The sequence below is a fragment of the Uranotaenia lowii genome, chromosome 3 (assembly GCF_029784155.1).
Source record: "Uranotaenia lowii strain MFRU-FL chromosome 3, ASM2978415v1, whole genome shotgun sequence".
NCBI lineage: Eukaryota > Metazoa > Arthropoda > Insecta > Diptera > Culicidae > Uranotaenia > Uranotaenia lowii.
The window spans coordinates 244,187,491-244,199,920 of NC_073693.1; the positions used below are offsets into that span (position 1 = coordinate 244,187,491).

The following is a 12,430-nucleotide window of genomic DNA, read 5'->3' on the forward strand; positions in this document are numbered from 1 at the left end:
CAATTTTGAACAAGAATCTAAAATTTTGAGCACGAAATCTTCAAGAGTACTAAATGACAGCAAGACACAATGTTTACGTTCAAGAATGTTGCAGAATATATACTAAAACTATATAAAACACACCAGAGCGTACAAAATTCACCGTCATCAGTCATAAAACTGTGACTGTGAAAAAGTTAAAGCAGTCGCATTCATAACAGACGCCTTCAAATGAGTAACCAAGCAAACAATCTCGCCTCAACCTTCAGTCAAATAAAGCGTCGGAATAATCATATACCGTATTTTTTTCACCTGGAGGCAAACTAGAGGCAACCTAGGTTCGCTCTAACTGCTGTCATCGTGCTCATTTATTGTTCGAGAGGCAACCTAGGTTCGCTCGAAAAACGGACGGAGTCGCCCTGAGAAGAAAGTCAGTTTTGCGAGAAGTTCACCAATACTCTCAACGTTGTTGTCAAAACATCAAACAGCTGTTTTTGGCTGAAAGCAAAACAGTTGAAATAATTAACGGGAAAATGATGATTGCCGCGATTTTGAACCTCTCAGCCAAGCAAAATTGTACTATCTGCTGTCCAGTGCAATCCGGACATGAAAAAAGGCAATCCGGATGTGAAGAACCGAATGAAGAAATCTAGAAGGGAGAACAAAATGACAGCTGCATGTAAACATTGCGCTCGTTCTCACGCACACCTACGTATGGAATAACTCGAAACCCGAAAATCGTTTTTTTATTTTGACGGTTCAAGAGCCAAATCCGGAATCAAAAAAAAAAATACGCCAATAGTCGCCTTCAGCCCGTCGTCGTCTTTTTGACTGTGACGGAATAATGTTTACATAAAAAAACATCTTAAGACGACGCCGAAAAACACAAGTTTCGTTATGGTCGTGGCTGAAAAAAAATCTGAAAACATCGATCGTTTCCGTTTTTGGAAATCAGTCCAGGATAGTTCGGGACCGGGACATTTTCGAACGTAACATCAACTGTCACGACCGATAAGAATTCGCTAGGGTCTGGAAGGACAATATTGACTACGCGCAAAAAAATTGCCTTTCATAATTATCTATATAAAAATTCCTTTACAATATTGTAATTCCGCAATTGATAGTATTTTTTGAATCCGAATTTTATTTGTTTTCGACGCTGGCAAATCGCCCAACAAGCAATCCAAATACACAAAATTTATCGAATCATACATAAAATGCTTTGAACCGACGCCGTCAACTTGCTTGACGACCGTCGTTTGAAAAACAACATCCGTCACGTGAACAGAAATCCATGACGATAGTCAAGCTTTTCCAGTCCCTTGAAGCTTGACTAGTAGTCAAATGAGATTTGAAACGTGATGATGAAGGAATATCAGCAACCATGTCAACTATGATGCTGGAAAAATGTCTGCTCTGAAACACACTTAAATTGTACACAGTAAATTTTTGCCTCGGTTTCCAGCAAAAAAAATTGCTGGAAACGTTCAGCAATCCAAATGTTTGCTAGAAACCAGCAATCGGTTTTGGATTTGCTGGATTTTTCAGCAATCGGTTGTGTTCTTGTCATTTCTGCTGAAAATTCAGCAGAGGTTTCCAAATTGTTGGACTTTCCAGCAATTGATCTAGTTTGCTGGGAAATCAGCAATCGAGTTGTCACATTGAAGTTTATTTGTTTTCGTATGCAGAAGCAAGGTGAGACTCTATTTTACGAATTTTGGTTAGATTAATATAATTATTTTGATTTTCCTCTATATTCTAGCAACCAGACATAAGTCAAGGGTGAGTTTTTATTGGACAGATTTCATAAAAGATACTAATCAGAACTCTTTTCTCAGGTGGCGAATGATCAACACTTTGGCACAAAGCTGCCACTCCAGAGCCGGTGTTGGAAAATTAAAAAAATAAGTTCTTGGAAATAAGTGCAAACATAATTTAAAAATGAAAGAAACAAATTCTTTTTCATTGATCATTATATGTACAGGCAGATAATCAATAGTTAATTTAGAATTGAAATATAAATTTGGTACTAAATACAGCAATTTGAATTGCTGAAAGTTCTGCTGATTTCCAGCAAAAAAAAATTTGCTGTTTAGTATCCGTTTCAAGGTGGATAAACTTTTTTGCGTAATTTTTTGTCCATAATTTATCACATAACATCTCGAGAAAAGATATTAACGCCACATTTTCAATGACAATTTCAAGAATAAACGTGAAAAATCGTGGAGGAACACTAGACTGCCCCAAATGACCCGACTTTTGAAAAAGTTATACGCTGCAGGCTAAAATTGATCCTGGGCTCAGTACAAGATCTCATGCCAAATTTGGGCCAGGTCGGAACACGGGAAGGGGTCGCTCAACGAGCCTGAAGTTTGTATGAGATTTTGAGACATTTTGTTCGAGAGGAACATGAAAATCCAGTTTTTCGTTTGTCTCCTTCGACCGATTTCTTTCAAAAACGGGTTTTCTTAAAACCAAAACTATGACAAATATTTCATCCGAAGATTGCATTTCAATTAAAGTTAAGATAAAAAAGTTATTAAGCTTCAAAAATTGGCTAACTTTTTTAAGGATGATATTCATCACTGTTTTAATGGGGCGACTAAATGTTAAATAATGACTGATTTTAACCATTGTTGTTGCGTTCGATTGCAATTTTTAATGTTTTTCTTATATTTGAGTTTAGATGATATTCACTTGATAGTTCGGAAAAACGGATAAATTCGGATAGAACGGAAAAATGCTTGACAATTTGAAAAAAAAATTGCATAACCACAGGGGCTTAGGAACATGACTGGACGATTTGTGATGCCAATAAAAAGATAAATTTTCGAAAAATAGGTCCATTTACAGTCTTTTCACGTTTTTCTATAATTTAAGCTGTTGTTAAAACAAAGTACTTTATCTGGTTTAGAGTGTTTTTTATAACAAAAAATAATGAGGTTGACACGTGAAGTTATTTCCTAGTAGGTTTTAAACTAAAAAAAATATATTTCAATTTTTTTTATTCATAGAGTAACTAACAAAGTTTAAATTTTATGCACAACATTTCAGATCAAATTAATTTTTGTTGGAGATTTGATTTTTTTTCGATGTGCCTCAACTTCCTCCAATAAATATTGCAGTTGTTGTTCATTTTTGGTTATTTTACCATTAAATTCCGAAATCAATGCAACACCTCTTTCGGCACAGTCGTTCACTACGGTTAACATCATACATAGAGTATGGTGGGGTAAAAGTACGACCTTAGTGCTGTACTATTTTTAGAAAATTTTGCAGTTGTTTTTCCAAAAATCCAAGAACAGTATTTGATTCTTTGGACTTTTTTCTCTCTTCTTAAAAATTACGATGTTAATCGATCGACACATTTGATAGCAGTAGGAAAAATGTCTAAATGCCTAAATGCTCTTACCCCACTGCTGGTGCAAAAGTTCGAATGAAGTCATGAGGAAAATTATTTTATACCAATCTTTGCTTACAGCAGTAGCTTCTGTGTTCTCTTCTGTCTGATACAAATCTTATACATGGGCTAACAACCTGCGTAAATTCGGAGCCCTCCACTAACTGTCCATATTCAACAGGTTTATGAAATCCAGTTCTAGTCATATTTGCGCAATTTTTCGAGCGAGCAGGTCTTTGTATGAACAAAAATATGCGCTGATGTTTCCAGTGTTTTTTTTTTTTAAGTTAAAACTTTCTGTTCGGATTAGCTTCAGTGGACCCTGTATATAATTCGTTCTCTTACCCCTTTTGCAGTTCGTACTTTTGCCCCTTCAAAGTTTCTTGTGATTCACAGTTTATTGTGCAAAACAGAGACATATTAATGAAATTCTTTCTTCTGCATTTGATAGTGATTGAAAACAACTAAACAGACAAATTAACACCTTCATTGAAAGCTAGAATTATGATTGCTCAAACATGTTTGTCGTTATTTTCAATATTACATCATTCATACAAAAAAGCTACTTTACCTCATTTTTCGGAGTATTTTCAACTTCTTCGAAAAAAAATCTAGTCTGCACGTAGGCTTTCTAAATCATTATCGATCCACGCCAGACTTTGGAATTTTGCTGTTGTCAGTTTGTGATAATCTCAAAACGTACTTTTACCCCACCTTACTCTTAGTCTCTTCAATTTTTAATTTTTTTTCCATAATGTAAGTTTTAAAATAAAAATTTGTCAAGACTGAATTTGGACTTTTAATTTGTATGTATGATTTTTATTAAATTCTGACTTTTTGTTTAAAAAATATTTTTAATCAACAATAAGATGGAAAAAGTTATTGAATCGGAGAAGTGAAGCAGGCGTTGGATTGGCAGGACGTGTAAAATATTTCATCGCGTGTCAAAATTATAAGAGCAAGTTCACTCGTGTTGGGAAAAAGTGGTAGAAATTTTTTAAAATTTGTAAATTTTACTATGCAAAAATGTTTTTAAGATCGTTGGGCGTTGTATTTTTTACAGCATTGTTTCTATTTCAGCTGTATGTGATAGAAATATTGGTATTTTTGCATCACAGCATGCGAAACTACAGCCCGTGGTGTTAAAAAACTTGAAAGCTACAGATCTTAAAAATGTTTTTGCATGGCAAGCAAAATTTTCAAAATGTGCAAAAAGTGACAAAATCTCTACCACTTTTATCCAAAACCAGTGAATTTGCTCTAAAATGTTTCAGTTTCATTTTAGATAAATATAAAATTAATTGTTTAGTGGTATTGTGAGAGCAGTTTTGTAGTTGGATGTCCAAGGCCAGAAACCTGTTATCTTCAGTGCGCTCTATTCCGGAAGAATCTTCATTGAAAAATATTTAAGAACGCAGGTAAGTTTTCTTCAATTTTCTAGAAGTTGTCATTATTCATAAGTTGTAATCAAAAATCGACGCAAACATTATCGGATATCCGTACAAAAACAACTTTTGTTGGAAGAATTAGTTTTGTTCTATATTGAGCGATTTGCAAACTGATGATGATTTTTTATGATAATCCTGATTGAATCTTTCCCTAAATGATTATTTATTTCAATAAAATAACGTTACTCCAGTGTTTGAACGAAATATGCAGTTAACAAAATTTAGAAAATTCGAACTCGGCAAAAATATTAATTTTGCTTGAATCTTTGCCAGATCATAAATCGTTAAACCCTAAGATGATGAAATAAAGAAACGCACTCTGGCTGGAGTGAAGCACATGATCGGCAACTACGGTTAAGGATCATAAGCGAAGTCAAGACTCAGATCAGATAAGCGAAAAACAAAGTGTAGGTTGCTGAAAAGTCCCGCAATTTGGTCTCCTATAAGCTAAAAGGGTTGCCTACCTGAACCATTAAAACCTAACCTAAAATAACAAATTTTTGCTTGTTCCAGAGCTCGTAAGCTGCCATGGCGAGCCAGTGAGACAGGTGATTTCTGTTGGACGATAAAACTGATGAAAATCCCTATTTCACACAAATTCAAGTGGTTGAATCGCATAACATTTGCTGGTGGTTTTGTAAAAATAGAATAATAGCCAAGACTCTGCTTCTTGGAAAAAAAAACAATTTTCAAAACAAAAATTTCAAAATTCGAATGATTTTTTAGATATACTTATTCTTAACTGTGCCATTTTTAAGTGAGCTAAGCTTTACTTTTAACTTCTAGATTCAAAGCCCAAATTTAATTTAATTTCCTCTGGAGTTTGAATTAAAATTTTCAGAATTTGAACATTATACTTCTTTTAATAAGAAAATGGGTATAAATTTTGAATCTATAAAATATAATGAACTCAATATAATGCTGATCCTAATATAAATTACTCAATATTTTAATAAAATTTCGAACGCTGGGAACTGATAAAAATTTGAAAAAAAAATCTAATAACTATGTATTAGACTGAGTCGATATGGGATCATCTTTCAATTTAAACCCTGGGGTTTAAAAAGTTTCGTTTCGACCCAAAACTTATCCACGATTTTTTGCAGAATTTTCAAGTAACGTTTACATCAGTAAATTTGAAGGTTTGTATGGGAAAATAGAATATTTTGTACTGAAAAATCATCATCATTTTTGTTTCTTCTGTGGAACTGAGCCTGCTAATGGTTTTTGTGCCAATTTATAAATTCTCTAAAGGAAATTTTCCGCTGTCTGAAGTCACTTGAATTCAAAAGATACGAAGTTATTGTTTACGACGAAGTTGTTCAACGGTAAATTTCTCTGGATTATGGATGAGTTTTGAAGCAAAATCAAGCTTTTTTGACCCATGATTTGAGAAGTTCAAAAATGACCCCAAATCGACTCAGTCTACTATGTATACAACTCTGAATTTGGAATCAGATGTAAGAATTTGAAATCCGATAAATTAATTTCAATTCTGAATTTTAAATTCTATAATCTGAATTCTGAATCTTAACCCTTTAATGCATAGTGTTGTTTTAAAACAACACTAATCTAAATCCAAATATCTCGGAGACGCGCGGAAATTTTTTAAAGATGTACAGACAAAAAATATTCTTGAGATTAAAAGAAATTAGCCCATGGTATTTTTTATTACGGTTTTACATTGTTTTTGTGAGATATCGAACAAAGTAGGCGGAAAAAATGCAAAATTCAAATTTATTTATTTTTTCGAAAAAAGTAGTTTTTGGAAATTTGCTGATATTTCTTCAGATTCGCAAATTCTATCAAATTTTTCAACCTCAATCAATCACAAACACCTTCCTGCACCCAATTGAGAAGGTTTTGAAGAAATTTGCAAAATCGTATTGAAATGAATTAAGAATTTTAAAAAATATTTTTCAAGTTTGACGGGCCATAACTTTTACAATACTCAAAAGAACAACTTCAAACCTCTTGAGTTGCGTTATTCGAATTAAAATGTTATTATTTCACTGAATCAGTAACTGATATTCCCATTTAAAAAAAGTCATGCATTAAAGGGTTAAATCTGTTTTTCAAATCGATTTTAATAATGCAACGTGAATCTGGATTATGATCTGACATCTTAAATCGGAACCCAAAAATTTAAATCTGAAATTCGATCTCTAAAGTTTTTATCTCAATCTGACCTCTTTAATTTTGGATCTTATTCTGAATCTGCAATAAAAAATCTCAAATTCCAATGTAATCTGAAAGCTGAATTTTGAATTTTATTTGAAATCAGGAAAACGATTTTGAATCTGTTGTCTGGATTCGAAGCCTGACATAAAAATTCTGCATTTAAATTTCGAATCTGGAATAGAGAACTGGACATGAATCTGCAATCTTAAATCTGACATCAGAATTCAAATTTTGATTCTGAAGTCTTACTTTAATATTGAATTTGAAATCTGAAATAAGAAATCTTACATAAAATAGAATATAAAATCTGAATTGGAAAACTGCAATCTGAAATCCGGGTTTGAAACCTTAAATATTCATTTAAAGTTCGAATCTGACATCTGATCAAAAGTCTGAACCGATATCTGAATTTTAATTACGAATTGAACTATGAAATCTGGATCTCAAATTGAATTTTGGGTCTAAATTCGGAATCTACATAGAATCTGTATTTGGATCTGCACCCAAAATTTACGATTTAAAAGTGTTTATAGTTAAGTATCACAGAGAACTCTGAATTTTATCATTCAATTATAGGTTGAAACGATGAATCCTTAAATCAGAATAAGATTTGCTTACCTTGCAAAGATACCCGGTCAACGATATATAGTAATCTCGCTGTAGATATTTGAGCGCTTCTTCCGTTGTACCCATGAAACCTCTGATTACTATCTGCGGTGTAGGTTGAAATCTGTAACAAAATTCGATATGATTAATGTGATGTGCGAACACATACTCAAGTAGGGTTTTTCCATGATTTTTTGTCATTATTTTTAACCTCCCAATCTTTTATTCTATCACTTCTGTAAGCAGAGCTAGAATTAGCTAAAACATCATTATTCTGACCTACGTTAAAATGAGCTCCATTCATAATACAATTATCACACTCATTATCATCATCGTTAAGCCTTATCTAATCTGACTGGTCACACTTTGGATTAGGTTATCAGCTTTAATGAGCTGTGAGATTTCATTCGAAATTCAGTCTGGCGGAACGATGGTGAGTCATTAATCTCTTTTTTTTTCTTTTGATTTTTGCAATGTAGGTCAAAACTGTTACCATCTGTTTTGTTAACAAATACTGAGCTAAATTCAAATTCGAGCTTAAAACTTCCACTCACTTCGACAGTATTTCCAGCACATCGTCCTGGGCAGATCGTTCGTGGATCAGAATCGGTTTCTGAAGGGCGCAGGCCAGCTTCAGCTGCCGCTCGAAGATATCCTTCTGGGTGCAGGGTTCGCTAAAATCGCGCTGATAGTCCAGCCCACAGGGCCCAATGGCCACACATTCCGGTGCCCCGGCAATCACCTCGAACTCGTGCCACGTGCTCGGCTCCTCCAGGATCGATTTGGAATCGTGCGGATGAATTCCCGCCGTCGAGTAGATGATTCCCGGATAAATACGCGTTAATCGGAGCGCTTCTTTGCTTGATTTGACCGACGTGCCTGGGACCATAATTTTTTGGACACCTGAAATGGAAAATAGGAAACATTAATACTTCTACTTTATGGGTTAAATTCGAACTGGTGTTCTAATATACAAATGTTATTCTTAATCATAAATCTGAATTCTGTAACAGATTTCAAGAAAACACTCTGGATTTTGATAATGAATTCCAAGATGAATTTGAAACTTCCTATTCAAATCTCTCTAATTTCTCCAAAAAATGTTTTCCAATTGTAAATGGTCATTCTCAAATTTGATACAAAGCATCCAACAACACCGTTAGACGTTCTTTACCCCAAGAATTAAACGACAAACACGTGTGTGCGCGGATGCATTTTTACGCTCTCCCCACTCTTCAACTTAACCTATTGAAAAGTCTGAACTCAATTATTCTGATGCATTCCTTCGGGCGAATGTCACGATCTTGTGATTGTGTGGTGCGTCTAAATTGGTCGAGCTTATTCATGCTGCTGCTGCTGCTGCATATCATCAGCGGCATCATCTTGCTCGATATTTCTCCCCAACGCGAACGAGATCAAGATTCATACTGAGATCATTTAGAGAACGACGGCAACCACAACGTCACAACAAGTTTCAGAGCAAATATATTGGATTCTTCTGCTTCTGTTTCTGACTGGCGACTAAAATTAGATAAACAATTGGTTCTTGTGTTTGATATGTAACATATTTTACACCTCTAGGTTTTTTTTTTGCTCTGATGTTTTAACTAGCGGTTAACATGTGGCAGTGAACTTCAAGAGAGAGAAAAATGTATCAGGGTTGATATCATCAGGTATCGACGAAAATACCTAATATTTTCTCACGCGTAAAAACATTAAAATGAGGAAACGAGGTTTTGGTATTTTATTTCTGAACCAAAAATCAGAGGTTAAGAAACCGACATTTAAATTTAAAAAAATAATCCATAACTTGAACTTTTCTTTGAGTTAGCTCAAAACGAATTATACATTTTGTCTTTAATGCTTTTATGATAATGCTTTTCATTAAATATGAGTTCTCGATGCGTGACCATTAGAGAAATAATTAACTTTAACAAACAATAATAACAGCCATTTATAATATAAAATATTTTTGAATGAAATCCCTCGCCTAGAATTGAGTTCGCTCCTCTACTAATCGTACAGTTGTTCAGTTAGAACTCGAAGTTGGGATTAAGATTCCCCAATCAAGATATAAAAAAACTAAAATCGGTGACTAAAATTTTTGAAAATATTTCTTCTAATAGAAAATCTTGTAAGGCTTGCACCACTTAGAATGAGGTCGCAAACCATTTCCGTTTTATCAACAAGGAAATTATAAAATTGGTAGAAATATGTTTTAATAGGGTTTTTATTGAACTTCTGGAGAAAAATACAAAACAATTTTGCTGCTTCGATGAATTTAAGAACTTTTCGTCGAAAACCCCCCATCAATTTCTGCACAGTGGTAACATCAACCGTATCGGACATTTTTGCTACCACTTTACCATATATCAGATGATGGTTTGATTGTTTAAACACCCTCTTTCAATATACGATTGACCATTGCCCAATATCTTTCGAATGGGACAAAACTGAGGGCAGTTTGATGGATTAAATAAAACTTTATTCAAAAACATCAAAAGCCTCGTTCTTGTTCATACATGTTTGCTCCAGTGATAAAACTTTCGAATTCTTTCAACAGCTCAATTTGAAATTGTCAAATATTTGAATTGGCTTGCCAAATCATCAACTTTGTGGCAAATTTATCCGCGAAAACTAATTTGAACCTATCTGGAGCATTCCTCTTAAGGTAAGCATAGGGTTGCCATCCGTCCCGCAAAAGCGGGATATGTTCTGCTGTCCCACTTTTTACTCAAAATATCCCGCCTTTTTTTTTGAAAAATTTTACAGAATTCACTGACTCACACTGGAAAAAATCAAATTTTAGCCGCAATGTGAATTCATTCAACACAGAAAATCTTTCAAATACGTCTCTTTTTTTTAAATAAGCTGTATTTTTCATAGCTTATATGAGATTATACTTCATTCAAGAGTCTCTCTTAGCATTACAGCAAAATTCTGATTCAGTTAAGCGATCTTGGAGCACGTCAAACCAGTGCAGTGGAATGTAAATATTATAGAGTGATACCGAATATTGACCTTTTCAACTATTTGGCCAAATATTCGGTCAAATATTCAATTGAGTTTTTAAAGAAAAAAAACAAGAGAGATTATTTCAATTTTCTTCTACTTCTTCATTTTAATGCCCCTCATGTTTTTCAGTCGATTATTTTCACCCAGATCATAGGTCGGCAACCTGCGGCTCTTTTGATGTAAAGCTGTGGCTCTTTAGCTCACTGCTCTAATATTAAATATATTTTTGAATAAATCATGCAAAAGCGATTACTGCGTCTTGTGACCTGGCACACAGATTTACATAGGTCCAGGAGAGAATTTTCATTTCACCCGTTGTTGAAACAATCGGAAAAAACCAAATGGCAAAATAGCATTTTTTGAAGTTTAATTTTACAATTATTGAAGTTTAAATTTTTCATTAACCATTAATGCAAAGTATAATTGTTGTTTTAAAACAACAAAAGCTTAAATCAATTTATTTATTTCTAAATCGTGTGTATGGTTTTGAATGAATCAAACTGTAGGCTATAGTTAAGAGGAAAGTTAAGAGGAAAATAAAAGTTTTTCATTTAATAAAGCACAGCCTCTGTTGTGTTATCAAACAAAGTTACCTTCATCACTTTTTTTTATTTTAAACTCTCGTAATCATTTTTGGGCCCTTTAGGGGCCGTCCACATACCACGTGGACAACTTAAGGGGGGGAGGGGGTATGGAAATGTCCACGCTTGTCCACGAAGAGGGGAATAGGGGTTTGGGTCATGTCCACGTGGACATACTTACTCTCAAAATATTTTTTAAAGGTGAATAAATCTTAAGATGTTTAAATCAAAATCTTCAAATTGCAAAGCTTTCCAATTTAAGTTTCATTCTTATTTAATTTTTGGCATTTCGGCGAGTTGTGAAAATTCAAGGTAGAATATTTAGAAAGAACATGAAAGTATTATAGGTGGAAAGATCAAAGCTAGAGCGCTTTGGGTAGAAGAAATTGAATAGTTGGTGAAAATGTGAGCAGGGCTTTTGTTGTGTGAACAGCTTTTGAACTACTTGCGTGATTCTTTGCCGCGCGCCGTTTCAATGTTGATAGGAAGCGATGAAGAAACCCATCGCATTCCTACCCACATTGAAACACGGACGGGTCGAACACATGTGAGATTGTGTCCGACCGGGCAAAAAATCACCCAAGCAGCGCTCACATGTGCTGTTCTATTGCTAAGCCAATTCTATCGATGCGTGCTACTTTTTCAGGTACATCGGATGGTTGCTACTTTTTGTTTTCGCATATTATCCATCCGATGCCTTACTTTTTTGCCAAATGCATCGTGGTGAATTGTGTTGTAATTTTTGTTATCCCATTTCCCCCCTTCTTTAGCCAAGTGATTCTGTTATCTTATTTTAATCGCCGCCGGGATATATTCTTATTTAATTTTTGGCATTTCGGCGAGTTGTGAAAATTCAAGGTAGAATATTTAGAAAGAACATGAAAGTATTATAGGTGGAAAGATCAAAGCTAGAGCGCTTTGGGTAGAAGAAATTGAATAGTTGGTGAAAATGTGAGCAGGGCTTTTGTTGTGTGAACAGCTTTTGAACTACTTGCGTGATTCTTTGCCGCGCGCCGTTTCAATGTTGATAGGAAGCGATGAAGAAACCCATCGCATTCCTACCCACATTGAAACACGGACGGGTCGAACACATGTGAGATTGTGTCCGACCGGGCAAAAAATCACCCAAGCAGCGCTCACATGTGCTGTTCTATTGCTAAGCCAATTCTATCGATGCGTGCTACTTTTTCAGGTACATCGGATGGTTGCTACTTTTTGTT

General features: G+C 34.5%; 2 protein-coding genes across 2 annotated transcripts in view; one reads left to right on the top strand and one right to left on the bottom strand.

Annotated features, from left to right (window-relative positions):
• The window catches only part of LOC129755741 (uncharacterized), a 122,139-nt gene that overhangs the window by 56,948 nt on the left and 52,761 nt on the right, over positions 1–12,430 (top strand). The window lies entirely within an intron of this gene.
• LOC129755739 (3'-5' ssDNA/RNA exonuclease TatD-like) overlaps positions 1–12,430 on the bottom strand; it is a 61,203-nt gene that overhangs the window by 3,745 nt on the left and 45,028 nt on the right. The window contains exons 3-4 of the mRNA XM_055752364.1: positions 8,169–8,517; positions 7,627–7,738 (exon numbers count right to left, since the gene is read on the bottom strand). Coding sequence (XP_055608339.1) covers positions 7,627–7,738; positions 8,169–8,517 — 461 coding nt within the window. The remainder of the gene's footprint in view (positions 1–7,626; positions 7,739–8,168; positions 8,518–12,430) is intronic.